The 19,088-nt window shown below is 43.3% G+C and overlaps 1 protein-coding gene across 9 annotated transcripts in view; it reads left to right on the top strand.

The window, feature by feature from the left end:
- PRLR (prolactin receptor) overlaps window positions 1-14,591 on the top strand; it is a 235,159-nt gene extending 220,568 nt beyond the window's left edge. For all 9 annotated transcript variants that reach the window (XM_074995676.1, XM_074995677.1, XM_074995678.1 and 6 more), the window contains 4 exons: window positions 3,444-3,585; window positions 4,915-5,011; window positions 12,732-12,801; window positions 13,578-14,591. In XM_074995676.1, coding sequence (XP_074851777.1) covers window positions 3,444-3,585; window positions 4,915-5,011; window positions 12,732-12,801; window positions 13,578-14,591 — 1,323 coding nt within the window. The remainder of the gene's footprint in view (window positions 1-3,443; window positions 3,586-4,914; window positions 5,012-12,731; window positions 12,802-13,577) is intronic.
- Window positions 14,592-19,088: the final 4,497 nt, after the last annotated feature.

The following is a 19,088-nucleotide window of genomic DNA, read 5'->3' on the forward strand; positions in this document are numbered from 1 at the left end:
AGAAAAAAGATGGGAAGCAGCCGTCATCGTGGAGCTGCCTGTGTCTACCTCATTGGCATCAGCCTTGGCACCATCACAATGGGACTGGACCCTTTCAGTGCCAGCGTCATCTGTAATTGTACCTCTGGTGCCAATGGCGCAGGCACCAGCCCAGGCACTGGCACCAACTCAAGTGCAGGGAGCAGTAACAGGGCTGTTTGTGCCACCTGTTGTGGGGTTTTCTGGCCAGCCAGTGCCTATGCCAGCTGTGCCTACTGTGTCCCCCGGGTTGCCCATAATTTCCATGGGGCAGCCAAGTGCCTGAACAGGTCACTACTGCCCTTCCTGTCCAAATGGAGGTGCAAGGCTATCATCTGCTTCCTCCCCAGGTGAGGTGGTGGCAGGCTTATCAGCCTCACCTGTATTGGAGGATGGCAGGGCATTTCAACAACTCCTTAGGAAAGTGGCCCAAAACTTGGGGGTGCAAGCAGAGGAGGTCTGGGATGAAATTGACCCTGTCACAGACATTTTGTCCTCCGCAGGCCCCACCAGGGTGTCTCTGCCCATAATCAAAACAATTTCCAGTACGGCTAAAACTGTTTGGCAGACTCCTGCTTCCGCCCCTCCTATGGTCTATAGGAATGAGAGATGGTACTTTTTCCCATCCCAGGGCAATGAACATTTGATCATGCACCCCCCCGCCACCTGACTCCCTGGTAGTGGACACTGCTAACCATAGATAGCGCCAAGGTCCCTTCCCAAAAAATAGAGAAGTTAAATGCTTGGACCTTTGTTGGAGGAAGGTCTATTCAATGGGAGGGTTGCAATTAAGAATTGCTAACCAGCAGGCTCTGGTTAGCAGGTATGCTTATATACCGTCAACGCCCTTTCTAGGTTCTCTGAGATGGTGCCACCTGAAGCCAAGCAGGGCTTCACAGCCGTGGTGAAGGAGAACAAACTGATTTCAAAAGCAACCCTGCAGACAGCATTGGATTCTGCGAATGCTGCCATGAGACTTATGGCCTCCGGAGTGGCAATGTGCAGGGTGCCTGGTTGCAGGTTTCTGGCCTGCCTCATGAGGTCCAGCAAATGATCCAGGACCTCCCCTTTGATGGCCCTACCTTATTTTCAAATAAGACAGATAAAAAAACTGCATACTCTGAAAGACACTAGGGCCACCCTATGCTTCTTAGGCCTGCATACACCTGCCAACCAACACAGGCATTTTAACCCCCTTCCTCAGCAAAAACACTTTCCGCAACCACAAAAGGATGGCAGTAGAAGGCAGAACAGGACAGGCAGGCACCGCTCAGGCCAGCAACCTCAAGGACACCAAAAAGGCCCACAGGGGCCCAAGCCTCAGTTTTGATGGTACGGTCGAGAGCATTGAACCAATCTCACCCACTCTGGCATCCCCACTTTTTTCGTTCTGCCTACCCCGCTTTTACCATACATGGTGCAGCATCACCATACACCGGTGGGTCCAGTGTATGGTAGACAAGGATATGCCATTCAGTTCTCTTCGTACCCACCTTCCAAACCCCTTCCGTATCCCTCTCAGGGACCCCTCTCACAAGATCCTGTTACGGCAGAAATTGCAATCCCTCCTGGGTTCTGAGGCCATAGAAGAAGTTCTTCAGACCATAGCCATACCAGAACAGACTCAATATTTAAGGCACAGAGAAACAAAAATAGTTATCAAGGTTGACAAATCAGAAGAGAAGAGGGGCGGTAGGAGGGCAGGGAAGTCAAGAGTCAGATAAAACAAAGTATGTAAGAGAGTCCTTATAATGGGCCAGGTAATAGCCGTCCCGGTTCAAACCATGTGTTAATGTGTCAAATTTGAATATAAAAGAGAGTTCCGCACATTCTCTCTCTAGGCAATCCTTAAAGTTCCTTTTCAGTAAAACAGAGACTTTCAGGTCATGAACAGAATGGCTCACTCCATTAATGCGCTGGCTGACAGATTTGTGAGTTAGGAGCTTTCTGATGTCTGTTTTGTGTCCATTCATTCTTTGTCGAAGAGTGTTTGTCGAAGAGTGTTTCCTCCTGGATAGTGACATGCATCAAGGAGTGTTAAAAGCTCAAGGGGGTTCCTCCCCCACCAGTTAGGACACACTCCACGAGAGCACGTGTCATCTGTGGCATATTTGGTGTACATCCAGGACATCTGTAGGACGTCCCCTTGGTCCTCATTTCATATGTTTACAGCCCACAATGCATTGATGCAGCACACATGGAAAGACGCTGTGGTGGGCAGGGCTGTCCTGCAGTCCATTCAGGGCTCCAACCCCACCTCTTAGGCATTGGCTTGTATTCACCCAACTTGGAATGGACATGAGCAATCACTTGAAGAAGAAAAGACAGTCACCTGTTCTGTAATTGGTGTTCTTTGAGATGTGATGCTCATGTCCATTCCAAACCCCTCCTGCCTTCCCCACTGTCAGAGTAGCTGGCAAGAAGGAACTGAACGTTGTAACTAGTGGCAAAAATATTTGACACTTTAAATGGTCAGTCCTACTTTAACCATATTCCAGATGTGTGTTTTAATGTTGCTCACCCGGTCAATTTGTTCTAAACCAAAAACGTAAAATTGCTAGCAGAAAGCTCACAATATATGGTAAAAGTGTCTGAAACTATTTCTGGCCATAAAAATAATTATTAGATACTTTTGACAAGCTATATAATGAGAATGTATGCAAAAGCCTCTCCCATCCTTAAATCTGGAGACTTTTTTTTTTTTTTTTGAGTTCCAAGTCCACAGCTCTTTATACTGCCTTCACTAGTCACTGGCACTCAGCTCAGAGCTGATCTTTGGTGCTCTGTCAGCTATTGCTCCTGCAAGACACTGTCTCGCTCTGTTGGCTATTACTCTTTTCAGTATCCTCTAAACGCTTTAAGTGTCACATTTAACTGAGTTCCCCACATCACTAGAGAACATCCTCTGCCCCGACACTTTCCTCATCTGTTGGATCCTTCCTTGGTTTTTGCACTCATAAATCAATAACACTTGGGAGATGTGAAGATCCACTCGTGTGTTTTCACAATATTTCACTTTAACACTGAACTTCTTTCTTACAGCATTATATTAAAAACTGAGAAATGGCTATATAGTAGATGGACCATTATTCTATTCCCCTATTTCAAATTCTTTTGTTGCTATGTAGTTTCAGTATTATTCATTTTATACGCTCAATACTCTGTTAATGTTCTAAATAGCCTCAATTTTTATAGCAAAATGGCTGAGGCATGCAATCCCATGGTCTGGATGTCCCTAAGCCTCTTACTGCCAGATAGTGGAATTGGATAACGGGATGAATTGTTCAATAATTACCTTGTTATGCCTGTTCCCCCAGAAGCATCTGGCATGAGCCACTGTCAGAAGACAGAATAGATGGGCCATTGATCTGACCTAGTAGGGCTCTTCTTATGCTTTTATGGATTTTGTGTTCTTTATTCTTCAGACAATTTTTGTTGGACACCAAACACAGTACAAGTTGTTTAGTTTAAATCCAGGAAAGAAATACATTGCACAGGTACACTGCAAACCAGACCATGGAAAATGGAGTGAATGGAGTGCAGAAAATTATATTCAGATCCCCAGTGGTGAGTTTATTAATTATTTTAAATGTGAAGGAATTTATTATGTTAGTTAGCTGCGGCGCTAATGGCCCTGAAGACTGAAATCCTGTATTCCCCATGGGGCAGATAAAACATTGAGAAGATAGCAGAAGTAGTGGCTTACCCACACCACTCTCAGTTTGCTTCCCTCTTGATTAATTAGGAGAAAGACAGTGGATCATTCTTCTTACCCATTTAAGCATTGGCCTCTCCACAGAATCTCCCAGTGAGGTTGACATGCAGTGCATTTCATTATGATGGTTTTGATATATGCATACTTGTCCATTATGCTCTGCACTTAAATCACTGTACAGGACACCAGACAGCCATTTACAACCAGGTGGGAGTAGTTCTTTTATGCTGCCTACCAGGGATATATTTGAACTGGCCTAAATGTATAAACCTTCTTGTACCACTAGACAGTCTCAAAGCCATCTGATAGTTGCTCCCTCCATATCATTTCATTCATTATATTATACAGGACTTGTTAATGAAATTCCTAAACTTTTCATAAAAACAATATTATACATGACATAGATGCTTCCCTGGGTTTTCTGTCCTGTATTGGTATATCTGGCAGTTGTGGCAAAATTACCCTCCCTATGTACTTAGTACTCATAGGCCGTTTCTACACAGGCCACTTTCTTCGAAAGTGACATGGTAATACACGGCCCAAAATATGCTAATGAGGTGCAGATGCAAATTCCCTGTGCCTCATTAGCATACGGTCATGTGATGCGGAGTCCGGAAGACCGTTCTTCCAGACTCCAAAATACCGTTTAGAAGCACGGCCCCCCTGGGGGGTCTTGCAGAAGGAAGTCCTTCTTCCAGAGGTCCCTTCTTCCCAAAAATTTTTGGGAAGAAGGGGCCTCCGGAAGAAGGACTTCCTTCCACAAGCTCCCCCGGGGCCACACTTCTACACAGTGTTTTGGAGTCCGGAAGAATGGTCTTCCGGACTCCAAATCACATGACCGTATGCTAATGAGGCATGGGGAATTTGCATCCACACCTCAGTAGGATATTTCGGGCTGTGTATTACCATGCCATTTTCGAAGAAAGTGGCCTGTGTAGAAATGGCCATAGGGTTTTTATCATAGGCATTTTATTTTCTGTGCTGTGCCATCAGAAGGGTGCCTACATATCAAGCACCAATATGTGCAGTAGATCAGTATGTTCTAGAGATGGTCTCAAGTCACAAAACTGGGTTTGGGGATTAGGGCCTTTTTAAAGATCGGTGCATTTGCAACATTTTATCACCTACTTTTTAGCTGATAGACTGTATGCAGTTTAAGCATTCCTGCTTGTATTTTCTAGACATAGAATTGAAGGATGTGATTGTCTGGATCTCTGTGGCTGTATTATCTGTCATTTGCTTAATCATCGTCTGGACGATAGTTTTGAAGGGCTATAAGTAAGTCACTGCCTTAGTGTTTGTATTAAATCTAAACGATTTAGCTAATTACTTTTTAAAATAAGTTCTTAACATTTGTTTTAATTTTCCAATGTTTTTATGGTCTCTTAGAAGCTTATGAGCAAATGAGCACCTGAACTGATGTAAATTTAGCTTCTCTGGAGCTATGCCCATTCACGTTGATGGACTTTATCCCTGAGGCCTGTTTAGTTTTTCCTAGTTTGACAAACACTGTATTATGGACTAGCCCTACTTCTGTATGTCTTTTACTGTGGCCTTTTGTTTGTTCGTCATATTGTACCCCAGGAGCATTAAGTGTCCAGTGCTGGCAGTAGCATTGATGGTTATTGCTGCAGCAAAGTGTTTAACTTATATTATTTTTCTAGTAATACATAGTGAAGTGATGGCTTTGTTTGTTTGTTTGCTTGTTGTTTGTTTGTTTTCACCACAGAGTGATATAGGGGCTACGTCTACACTATGAAATAATATCCACTTTTAATAAATTAACATTTTTAACCTCGTTCTTATGAATTCAAATTTAAGTGTCCTCAGACATTCTGGAAATTTGACCCACCATTCTTCAGTGTTGAGTTACAGTGTCTCCATTGCCTTATCCAAGTTTGACTGCATGAGCAATGCATTCTGGGTAGCTATCCCACATTGCTTTAGCCATGTTGCATTCTGGGGGGTTTGTACCACAGAAGCTATGCCTACACTAGCCCACCCCCCATCAAAAGGGTGATGCTAATGAGACACTTCAGGATATGCTAATGAGGTGCTGCAATGAATATGCAGCACCTCATTAGCATAATGGCAGCCGCAGCACTTCAAAAGTACCGCTTTCGATCGCGTGTGGCTCATCTACATGGGGTCCTTTTCGAAAGGACCCCGCACACTTCGAAATACCCTTATTCCTATTTTGTTATAGGAATAAGTGTATTTCAAAGTGTGTGGGGTCCTTTGGAAAAGGACCCCGTGTAGATGAACTGAGCACAATCGAAAGTGGCACTTTCTAAATGCCATGGCTGCCATTATACTAACGAGGCACTGCATATTCATTGCAGCGCCTCAGCATATCCCAAAGTGTCTCATTAGCATCCCCCTTTCGAAAGAGGGGGAGGGCTAGTGTAAATGGAGCCAGAGTGGTGGGGGAAAAAAATTGCCACAAGTGCCTGTGAGTGTTTGACATCACTATCCCAGAACGCAAAGTACTGTCCCAGAATTCAGAGCACCCACTAATACTACAAAAACAAACAGGAGATCATGCCATTTTCTCCAGCACAGCGCTAGCGTGAGAGTGGATCCCTGAATGCTTCAAGTCATTCCACAGACCATTATGGCAACTTCCCGGAATGTCCTGCACTTTTTCTTTTGACTACAAAGGAAAATGATGGTTGAGGATGATGGAGTAATATTTGAGGAGGAAATAGCTCAACTGCAGTCCAAGAACTCAGAGATGGTGGCTGCCCTGGATATATTGATGACAGTGGAGTGGCGGCTTTGAACTCATGAAACCATCACACTCTGGTGGGATCACATCATTTTAGAGTCTTGGGATGATTGACAGTGGGTGCAAGTCCACTTTTATAGAACTTTGTGATTTGCTGGCCCCTGCCCTGAAGCGCAACAACACAAGGATGAGGCTGGCTTTAACAATTCAGAAGAGAGTGGCAATTGCTCTGTGGAAGTTTGCAATGCCCAACAGTTACTGGTCAATGGCCAATCAATTCAGAGTGCGCAGATCTACAGTGGGAGCCATAGTGATGCAGGTGGCCAATGCAATCTGTCAGCATCTCCTGAGGAAGACTATGACCCTGGGAGATGTACAAGGCCATAGTGGATGGCTTTCCTGCCATGGAGTTTCCTAACTGTGGTGGAGCAACATATGGCATGCACATCCCCATCATAGTCCCAGACCACCTGGCCTCAGAGTTCATAAACAGAAAGGGGTACTTCTCAATGCTGTTGCAGGCATTGGTAGATCACAAAGGTCGTTTCACTAACATCAACGTGGGATGGTTGGGGAAGGTTCGAAATGCATGCATCTTCAGAAATTCTGGTCCGTGCAGAAAGCTCCTGAATGGGACGTTTTTCCCCAGACTGGAAAATCAAGATTGGTGACATGCAGATGCCTATAGTAATACTGGGTGACCCTGCTTAACCTCTGCTTCCTTGCCTCATGAAGGCATACACAGATGCCCTGGACCGCAGCAAAGATAACTTCAGTCAAAGACTCAGCAAATGGAGAATGGCGGTGGAATGCATCTTTGGCCATTTAAAGTAAAGTTCAGGTGCTTATTGGTCTGTTCTGGACCTTTGTGAAACTAATGTCCCCACCGTGATTACAGCATGCTGTATTTTGCATAACATTTGTGAATCCAGTCATGAAAATTTCATGAGTGCCTGGAGTGCAGAGGCTGATGCTATGAGCAGGGCTTATTTGGAGCTGCCTACGTGGCCATTCTCCAATAACCATGCAGAGGCAGTGGCAATCAGAGAGGCTCTGAAGCAAAGCTTCATGAAAGATCCACCAGACCCATGATTGTGCTGTATTTCCACTGTTGTAATACCACCCCCAGTCCCCAACATGATTTCCGCTCCCCACCAAATATGAGCCAATACATCAGACCCATGCTTTCACAGAAAGAATGCTGTTCCTTGAGGGGAGGGGGTAAAGTTGCAGGAAGAAGAATGGATGTGAAGGGAGGGTTATTTTCACAAAAAGATGAGCAGCTATGCTATTGTCCCTCTCCATCCCCACCCAGGTGCCTGTGCCATGAGTCCTCTGCAGATCTTGGCATTGCAATGGCCAGCTGTGTTATCAGGCCTCTCCACCCCTGCCCGGGTCCCTCTGCTGTGAGTCCTCTGTGGACCTTGGCATAGTTGCAGGCAGCTGTGCTATTAGCCCTCTCCACCTCCTCCCGGCCCCTTCTGCTATGAGTCCTCTGTGGACCTTGGCATAGTGGCAGGCAGCTGTGCTATTAGCCTTCTCCACCCCCTCATGGCCCCTTCTGCCATGAGTCCTCTGTGGACCTTAGCATTGTGGCAGGCAGATGTACTATCACCCCTCTCCACCACTGCCTGGTCTGTCTGCCACGAGTCCTCTGTGAACCTTGATGTTGTAGCAGGCAGCTGTGCTATCAAGTCCTTCCACCCCCACCCGGGTCCCTGTGCAGCAAGTCCTCTGCGGACCTTGGTGGTGCAGCAGGGAGCTGTCCTCCACAAGTCCCCATAATGATTTGTGCCACCACACGTGGGTACAAAAAAATCACACCATGGTTGTCATCAAGAGAATAAATGTATTTGTGTGGGGGAGAGGGTTAAGCAGAAGGGAAAAGAATGGGTGTCAAGGGTGGGGGAAAAGCCTTTTGCAGTATCTCTTGGAGGCAGAGCAGCAGACTGGCCTTGCTCTCCCTCCCTGCATTTGGGGACCACACAGATAGGAACGGGGAGCCTGGGTAGCAGGGAGTGGAGCCCATAGTGCTCTGTAGGGAGTCCCTCTGGAGCTCCAGCATGGAGCACAGGACCTTGGTTTGGTCACCCACTGCTGTAATGAGCTTCGCTGTGTCCTCCCTCAGTTGCGCTGTTTTTTCTCTCTTGAACTCAAGCACAGTCTGACACCACTGTGCTGTGTCCCTTCTGCTCTCTGCGTTTGCTGTGTGAGACCACTCCATGTGTTGAAAGGTAAGGTCCTGCTTGGACCTCTTGCGCTTCCTTGTTTTGTCTCCCACGCTGAGGATGCCTGCTGGAAAGTGGAGGTTGAAACTGAGACAGAATTCACACAAAGGGCTTACCCATGGAATGAATGGGTCTCTGTCTTTACAGTCAGTGAAATGTTCTTTTTGCAAGGCCACTTAGGGCTTTTTAAGGATGACTGATTCAAACCATGCATTGCAGAAGCCAGCGCTTAACCACATCATTTGACTGCGGACATGGTAAACTATTGTCCACTTCACAAGCGTGGGGGCATGCAAAGCAGGGGAAGCAGGCCAGTGTCCTGGAGCAGGGAGAAAAATGTTTTTGGCCATTCCCTGGAGCAATTTTCTGCAAGGAAAACCCTCCTGTGCTGAACATGCCAGTGTGCAGGACCAGGGTCCACACAGCCTGGCAGCCACATGGCGAAGGTGAAGGGTTCAATTCCAGCTACATGGACAGCTGGATGGGGAAGGATCTGTGTAAAGTGAAAAGAAATGTGTGGGGGGAAGGGAGGTGGGAGGGGAGAAGGCCCAGAGAGCCTGCCAGCCATGTGGTGGGGGAAGACAGAGTAGCCACCAGCCATATAGTGCAGCAGTGCCCTCCAGGGAATTGTAAAAGGGAAGGGAGTATTGGAAAGAAATCCAGTCCAAATTTCCATGCTTCTTTAGGTCACCAAAGAAGACATCACCCTCCTAAGAATAACAGCTATTGAAAAGAAGAGATGCTCATCCTGTATGACCACAAGCCTGGAAAATTTACCAAAATGCTGTGTGGCGCCATCACACCAGATTTCTATCTGATTGCCTGCCATGGCAAAGTGTCCTACCATGGAAGCCTCAATAAGTCAGGCCTGCCTAAATACCTCATCCTAAAAATGCAAGAGTACCTGGATGAGATCTTCATGGAGATTTCCAGAAAGGAGAAGCACTCCATCCCCCGAAATATTAACATGCTGTTCTGAGGGGCATAGATCCATAGAAAACCTATACCCATTCCCATACTTATACCCAGCCTCAATCCACTTCTAGCATTCAGAAAATAATACTCACCAGAACATCTGGGCCCCAGTGGCTCGGGAACCAGCATAGAGGGAGCCTGCATAGTCGGGATTGGCATACATACCAGTGTAGGGGGACTGACTCCAGGTCTATCATGAAGAGCTCTAGGCTGTCAGGAAGAGTTTCCTCAGGCCCCTGCTGGTTGACCCCATCCTCCTCTCCATTGGCCTCTTCATCCTGGCCACCCAGCTCCTCTCGGCTCACCCCAGACTCCGGAACAAGGCCTCCAAAAGTGTCAAAATTCAGATGGGGCAACATGGTTGGGTTCCCCGTCCCCCCCAAACCACCACCACCAGGAAGCATGTGCAGCTGTTCATAATAGCGACAGCTCTTTGGGGATGACTAGGACCACCACTTGGTGATGGGCCTGCCAGAGTTCTTTCACCTTCACCCGGCATTGCATAGAGTCCTGGGAGTAACCTCTGGCGATCATCCACGCAACATCTTCTCAAATAGGTCCTCATTTCTGTTGGACACTTGAAATCTGCTCGCCACTAATTCCTCTCCCCAAACTGCAAGGAGATCACGAATCTCCTGTTTTCTCCATGCTGGAGCTCTCTTGTGACCATGAATACCAAGCACACTACTGCCCTGAGTGTTCATGATTGCAAAAGATAGCTACTGATGCAATGCTCCTGATATGTATGGGATGGCTACCAATACAGTACGATGCGATGGCTAAAAGAAGTTTTTTATTCTGGGCACCCCTTCTATTTCCTGGGCTTGCTGGTGATGAATTCAAATTCATATTAAGATTTGCAGGCTTCCTCTGAATGGGTCTTCCTGCACACCTGGAGAGCAGTGGAGATGGAAGCAGCCATACACAGCAGTTAACCATGTAACGTAGTGAGATACATACGGGACACTTCTGGAGGCTAATAAACTCAATTTTAAGACATGGTGCTTCCACACTATCCTTCATTCAAACTGCTAAATTTGAACTTGACACTACACCCAGCTGGTTTCAATGATGCTATGATAGCAATATTAGCGATAGCTACCTAAATCAAGCTAATTATATTTACAGTGAAGACAGTGACATTGTAATATCGCGCTTACTGCCATAAATTCGAATTTATCTTGTAATGTAGACATAGCCTTAGATATGTAGAAACAATTGTGCCTATTAGGTATTGCCTGTGCTGGGGCTTTGCAGGGCCATACTGCCCCAGGGGAAGTGGTGCTGAGATACTCTTTGCACAAGTGCCTGGTATTGTCTCCCTCTAGCCTTTCCTGTTCCCTGTGGGGCGCTATGGGATAAAGAGGAAGGAGCATTCCTTGAGCTCTTAAGTGCAGACAAAGGTTGCAGTTGTAATTGTGATGGGTTCTTTCAAGAGGGAATGCTCCTTGTGTCAGGGATTGAAAAGTCACACTAGCCTGAGGCCTGGGACATACTGATTACAATCAAAGTGAATTTTAATTACTACATTCAGTTTATGCAAATAGTGCATTTTTCTTCCGTTTCATCACCACAATGTTGTGTAGTGTTACTGTGCGGTACTAACAGCTGCTGTGTTCCACACTTGAGATGGATGCATTTCAGCACCAAAATGCCATTAGCTGCCATATTGACAATGCATATTACTTAGGATGTGTCTACATAGCAACCCTATTCCGGAATAGCTATTTTAAAATAAGACTGCTACACACAAAAATGTATTTCAAAATATCACTTAGCTAATTCAAAATACATAGTCTGCACTGTGCTGTTAAGACAGGTCAGCCATGGCTACATTATCCCTCCCTTTCAGAAGCATGACCCAAAAAAATTTGGGAAAAAGGGTGCTTTCGAAACCAGGGCACCCTTTTGAAGGCACCCCAACTACACCGCTATTTTTAGTTTGCAATCAGCACTTTCACAGGCCAGGTGGCTGCCATTATGCAAAGGAGGTGCTGAATATTCATATCACTGCCACATGTACATTTTCAAATGGCTGTAAGGGTTCTTTTGAAAATGGGGTTTATTTTTGAAAGAGTCATGTCTACACTGCTTTTCCTCTTTCAAAAGAAGCTCTGGTGAAAGGAGAGTCTGCAAATGAGGTGCCAGATACGTAAATCTGTGCCTCATTTGAATTTTTGATTTCCCTCATTTGCATGCCTGTTTCAAAAGAGGAGTGCTAGGGTAGACATAGCCAGCCTGTATTAACAGCACCTATTTAAAATAGCTGTTTTGAAATAGGCGCTATTCCTCATAGACTGAGGGTTACCAATTTCAAAATAACTCAACTGCTATTTTGTATTTATTTCAAAGTTTATTTTATTTTGAATGTATTGCAAAATAGCAGTTGCATTGTATAGACAGAAGGCTGTTACTTCAAAATAACTATGATGTGTAGACCTACCCTTACAGTGGTTGCCATCTTTTTTTTTTAACATTTCCAGTTTATAAATATAGGCTGAACCTCTCTAGTCCAGCACCCTCAGGACCTGACCAGTGCCCAGGAGAATTTACTGGACCATAGGAGGTCAATATTGTCTAACAGCATTACCAGCACTTTCACTGTTCATTGGGCTCTTAGAAGACATTGGGGATAAATTACAGTTTATAACAGCACAGAACACTGAGAGCCAGGACTGGTGGCTGTAAAGAAACTTTATGGGACCACGAGAAACTTGGCCACACCCATGATATATGGTCATCCAGCTAACAAAAATTAGGCTGGACTACAGATGTTGCCAGATGAGGGAGTACCATATTAGAGAGGTTCAGCCTGTGATTAACTTCACTGCTGTATTTGTGTTTCATGTAGATATGCAAGGCACTTAAAAATGTTTACTGAGATATACCTGGCTGAGTAAGTAATGCTGTCTTGGGAAGGTGTCATACAGTGAGTGGAGATCAAATAAAAAACGGTATTAAATACACTAGGAATTTTAGCACTGGTATAGAAATGGGATAGCAATTGGGGCAGCAGGGACTGTGCCTTCACTTCCTATGTTTTTTTGTTTTTGTTTTCTTCTTCCAGTATGGTAGCCTGCATCTTACCACCTGTTCCGGGGCCCAAGATAAAGGGACTTGATACACATCTGCTAGAGGTGGGTATGACTAAAGAGTATAGTGGAATTCAGTGCTGCACACTTTGCCAAGCTTTTGCAATAATGAGCACAAAAAAGATGGCATTTACATTTACTACTGGAACAAGCCTGTACTGTAACTAGTTACTTATAGCTTGAATTGATTTGGAGAATAAATAAAATGGGAAGGTCAGTAATATGGACAGGACATCCCTTTAAGTTAGTACCTTCACAGGGGAGAAAAGTGGATTTGAAGAGGGGATTCATACCAGCAGTTACTCTCAGAGGCATTGTAGCTGAGGTTGTCCTAATGCCCCCAAGAACATCAGGAGCAATAAAACCTGAGTGACCCTTACCATTTCTTTTTTTAATAGACTACCATAGGTGCTCATCACAATTTTCTGCTGTCCAGGTGGGGAAAGGTACCTGGGACGTAGTCTTACATTATCTTGTTCTTCCTCACACCCCTGGCTGCCTAGTACAATTATCAGCACTAGATTTCCCTGGTCCTTGTGTTACAAGTTTTGGAACTATCTGGCCCCTGAACAAGGGGTTCACTAAGGTGCTTGTAGACTCCCACTATGTTTTGCACCAAAACAAGATTACATTCAGTGTAGCCTTAACCCTGTAAGTGCACATCATTTCAGCAACTGCAACATTCAAACACATTTTTCATGTTATAGGTGTAGACTAATTACAGCTGTCTCGGTCAGCATGGGAGAGAAATAATAATAACAGATAAATCTTACAGTTAGCCACAAGCATAATTGTAACATATATTTTTAATAACTCCTCAGACAGGGAAGTCTGAAGAATTATTGAGTGCTTTGGGTTGCCAGGATTTCCCTCCAACATCAGACTGTGAGGACCTACTGGTAGAATTTCTGGAGGTAGATGACAGTGAGGATCAGCAACTGATGCCAAGTCATGAAAAGGGTAAAAATATGAAGTCATCACACAAGGAAACAGACAGAGACTCAGGAAGAGGGAGCTGTGACAGCTCCTTCCTGCTCTCTGAGAAGAGCAGTGAGCCCAGAGTCCCTCCATCAGCATTTCAGACACCCAATCTCAGTGAAATTCCAGAAAATAATTTGAGAAAAAGCAACTTTGAAATTCAGACCATAGACCGAAAAGGGAAAATACCCAATATTAGCACTGGTGGTGTGAAATTATCTACATGGCCTGGAGCTCAGCTACCTAACAACCAGGCTCCTAAATGGTCCTACCATAATACTGCAGATATTTGTAAGATAGCCCTTGACACTGTGAATGTGAAAGTTTCCTCAGTTTTGGTGGGAACTGAAGAAACTCAACAGATACAACATTCTAAACCCATTGAAACTATCAGTGAGGAAAAACTGGACAAGAAAGGAGAGATGAAGAGCTTGCATTCCAAAGTTCACCAAGACACAATTCAATTTCTGTCCAATGAGAAATCACCTTTTTTGTCTGCTAAACTGATGGATTATGTAGAAATTCATAAAGTCAACCAAGCTGGCACACGTGCTGTATTACCAAAACAGAAAGAAAATCATGGCAAAACTGAAAACTGTACTGTTCCTGGAACCAGCAAGGAATATGCAAAGGTCTCACGAGTTGTGGACAACAGCATTCTAGTAATAATACCAGTTTCAAGCGTTCAGACCACACCTATGTTTCAAGATCCTCTAGAGGAATCTGTTCATAACCTTCAACAGAGTCAAACAGAGAAAAATATGAGCTATTGTTTTACAGCACCAAGTGAGCACAAAATAGATTCTGGTGGAATAGATTACCTGGATCCAACTTCCTTTATGTGCTCCTTTAACTAACTGAAAGTTTGATCATCCTTCGTCAGATGACACTACAGAGTGAATTTAATGCAGTTAAAATGGAATGTTCAAGTATGTGAATTACATAGAGTTACACTACTAAAGCTCAATTGTTACTCACCTTTTTTGTTTTCTACTAGCTGATTGCAGAACAAATTATTTCATTTTCTAATTGTGATTTGTATATATACTTTTGTTAAAAGTTATGCAGAGTAAAACAAAAGCACATGGCCCATACAAATTGGGGTATAATAAAGAGAAAGAAGGGATTTGTAGGTTGATGAGATAGAGTAAATAAATCTCAGTTCACTGACATAGGTTTTCAATTTAAGGAGAAAGAACAAGAAAAAGTATATTATGTGCCATGAAAAACTACATTGTAAACACATTGTTGAACTTTGTATTAGAGCTGAACAAAGATACAGAATTGGAGGAAGTTGGTCAGTTGCACCACGATTAAGGCTAAGATTTTGTCATGGTAAAAGTGGAAAGTCATGAACAGGTCATGGAAAATAAGGAAAAATTTCACAGAAGCCTGTGACCTGCCTGGTGACTTTTACTAAAAATATCCTTGACAAAATGGGGAGCTGCAGCATCTTCAGGGGCCCCAGCTCCAAGGTCCAGGTCTGTACCACCCTTGAGGGCTTGATGTTTCTGGGTCCCCACGGCCTGTAGGGCAGAGCTATGGGATCCCCTTGCTACTTGCAGAGCCCCCAAATTGTGGGGTGGCCACAGCAGCTTGGAGTTGGGCAGGCCCTGCAGCTCTCAGGCATTACGGGCTGAAGTCACAGTGGTCTGATTCATAACTTCAACAACCTATGTAACAAAATCAGAGCTTGAACCATGATTCTTTATACAGTTCCTAGACCAGGTATATGACTGATGAATTACTTTTGCATACAGTGTATTTTTTTCTAAATGTATTCTAAACACTGGTGTAGGTTTTTCTACGTATTTTTCTCAATCCTAAAAAAATTTGGCTTTTTTGGATGTTGACGATTTCATATGTAAAAGATAATATATTAAAGTAATTGTAGAAAAGTAATAAATTATCCTCAACCTATTTTCCTGCTACCTTTCAGTATAATGAATAAAATACATCTCACCATCTCTTAGCCAAAAAGAACTAAATAATATTCTCTTTTTTGAAAGAAGAAACACAGCAGGACACTACTTGATATACTGCCTTACTGTACATAATATAAAATATACTTTAGTAAAAAAAAACATGAATTTAACAATGTATTTTTAAAGATTATTCTTCTAAAGTAAAAATAAAATAATTTCTAAATTCCCTGAGTTATTTACCTTCCTGCCTACCTAATAATTTCACTGACTTTTTCTGCTGATGCAGGAAGAGGTTATAAAAATGAAGCTATCATTTCAGCAGTGAAGCCCCAAAATAACTAAATGAGACCTGTAGAATAATGAAGGAGAGGAAGTGACTTTTGAATGTATACATCTAATAGACTGTAGATGTGATGTAATAAATGGAGAATTATTTAGTCCATTTATTATATCCATTATTCTTGCAAAACTATCTGGAATGCTAGGTTTGGGGGTTTCTGTCCCTCCCTAAATTGCTGTCTCCCTGCTGGTCTGAGCCTGGGAGGACATTTTAAAGACGTTACATTTTCCAAAATTAATGTCATGCTGTCTAAGCGAAACAGGATGAAGAGTCATGACCCTGATATCAAAGAGCTTAAACTCTGCTAAAATAAAGGAAGGAAGAGGGATCAATACATTTGAGCTGGTGCAGTTTCCCCTGCCCATCCACACCACTCCCCAACTCCCATGAAAATGGAGCAATGGAACCTTCTGCTACTGAGGCTCCAGGAAGCACTACAATCATCCAAAATGATGATTGAGCTTAATGGCACCACTTTTCTGGTCCTTCTCCATCAAAGAGAAACTTCGTTTTTCCAAAACAAAATAGTCAAGATGATGATTTATTTGTCTCCCTTGCAGTTGGGCTAAGTAGATACTTAGCTGAGTATCATCCATAGGTGTAGTGGTCCAGTGGCCTGGGGAACAGGGTCAAGCTGAAGATAAGAGCATTGTGTTGTACAAGGAATGGGAAATGTATTTACAGGATATGCATTCCCCATCACCATCCCACCGCTTCCACAAAACATCTCTGGAGTTCTCCAATGGACACTACTGTGCACACGTGCACACGCACATATTTAAATACAATTTGATTTTTAAAAGGTAGTCATTCTTCTCTTTCTGTATACCATGCAAAAGCTAGTAGAGTTTTGCAGAACAGGATCCTCTGAATTTGATCCTCTGACATTTGGAAGATACATGTGCACATAAGATGGAGAATAAAAAATATTTAGTCTGATATTCAGACATAGTTATGGCTCTTTGGATGTTCAATTATTTAATCTTCATAACTTCAAATAGGATTTTTTATTTACACTGTTTAAGGAATATGTTCTCATATGGAAATAAAATGCCGTTATATTACAGGTACCTATAAATCAGGTTTGTGCAAATGCACCTTATACTAGCCTAGAATAAGATTCTCACATCACCTTTGATAGCCAGACAGATTGAAGAATAGCCTACTGGAATTCTGTCCAGTAAACAGCCATCCAGCAGTTGTTTCACTATTCAGATCTCTCTCTTAGAGAAGATGTTCAAATACACTCCATGCTTTTTCTATGTCAGGTTTGTAACTATGTCAGATCAATAGTGCATTCCTTTTTAAATAAAGTACTGTATGTGCCCTAAATTGTAAACATAAAGACTCCACTGAAAAATGCTAATGTGTTTTCTGTAATGTACAGAATTATTTTAAATGTTTTAAAAATTAACTACCTCCCCTTTGGGTTCAAAGTGTTTAATAAATAAAAAATCTGCTTTTCTTCAGTATTGAAAAAGATGCTGTCTCATGCTTTTAAATTTTCTAATGGGGCTGGTTTTGTTTTAGCAGGCAAATGTTTGACGTATGGTATCCTTATTTGCTATGCAATGTTCAGTGCTTTTAAGTAGTTCTTTATGTGCTTTATTGAATTTGGGACATGTAGGCCCAAAACTACCATGAAACATGCTCTCTGAAGAATGCTCTTTATGATGAAATAATTCTTTGCAGTCATATCACATAAAATGTACATATCTTTCCATGTAAAGTATTAATATAGGAAAGTATGTGTCTATAGAACAAAACTAAATAACAAACTTGAAATTATAATGGACTTACATTAAAACAGTGAATGCTATAGAAGCGTTTTGATTAATGTCTGCCTAGATAGCCTGACATAAAAAATGTGCAGTAGCTTTACAATGTCGTTCAAAAACATATAGTAGCAGGAGTTAATTAAAAGTGAATATTCAGCTTTTACTTTCTGACCACTAAAGCACTGTGCATGTGGAATTCACATTATGAAGCCACATAATATACTCAGTCATTTTTCATTAACTTTATAGAACTTGAATAAGTTATACAGGGAAACAAAAGTAACCTTGGCCAGTTAATGGATAGCTTATTTCCTGTCTAAAGCCCTAAAGTCATGTTAAAATCAAACACGTCATGTTATTAGGCTGGATATTTTCAAAGGACGCACTTCTCTATTTTTCCTTCTCTGTAAAAGCCAAACAGAAGCATTTTACATGATGTATCTAATTGGAAATATTACTGTCACAAATACAAAAAAAAAATTATGTTGTATGGCAGCCTGTCACAGTGACATCAGTTGTGTTGCATTAGAACAATTAAAATGAGTAGCAAGGTGGGATATTTTTGTGTGGAAAAAATTACATCTTTTCAGTTCATAGGCAGGCCCAGATGGATGTGATAGGTATCTTCCGTATTCTGGATGCGTCAGTCTCTCTCGTGGAGTATGTGGCCACGTAGCTGGTCACTTTTGTTCCCTTACTGGTGCCCACAGGAGGGCCGACAGCCACTAAGGGCCTCAGGGCAAGGTGTGGGGACATCTCTGCAGAACCAAAGGGGTGGGGCCACAAGCAGAAAGGGCAGCGCTGAGGACAGTCAGTTCTTAGCACTGCCCAAACTGTAGCATCCCCCATCTCTCAGCTCCCTGAGCTGTGTGCAGCAGCACGCCGGTGGCAATTCAGAAAAGTCTGGGGTGCCAGCTGCCACTGCAGCTGCTGTAGTGGCAGCAGTGGCTGGAAGCCTCAGGCCCCTTTGAATCTCCAGGACCTGGTGCAATTGTCCCCCTTGCGCCCCTGTTGGCAGATCAAGGTGCCCAGTTCATCAAGGGTGAGTGAGCTAAGCGGTCATACCTTCCAAATCAAATGAACTGACAATTTGCCATAGTGCTTGCAATGCTCAGACACCTGTTGGTATTTAAGCTGCTGCTAGATTGAACTTCTTCATCCCTTGTCCTTATTAGATGGTGATGAAGAATAGCTCTCCTCCCCCCGCCAGCAGTGAATTCCCACCTCCACCAACCACCAAAAAGCAATGTCCTTCTGACTTCCATACCTATGGAGGTGGGAGGGAGGACTTGTGTTTCCTTCATTCGGGTT

This window comes from Carettochelys insculpta, chromosome 5, assembly GCF_033958435.1.
Source record: "Carettochelys insculpta isolate YL-2023 chromosome 5, ASM3395843v1, whole genome shotgun sequence".
NCBI classification, from domain to species: domain Eukaryota; kingdom Metazoa; phylum Chordata; order Testudines; family Carettochelyidae; genus Carettochelys; species Carettochelys insculpta.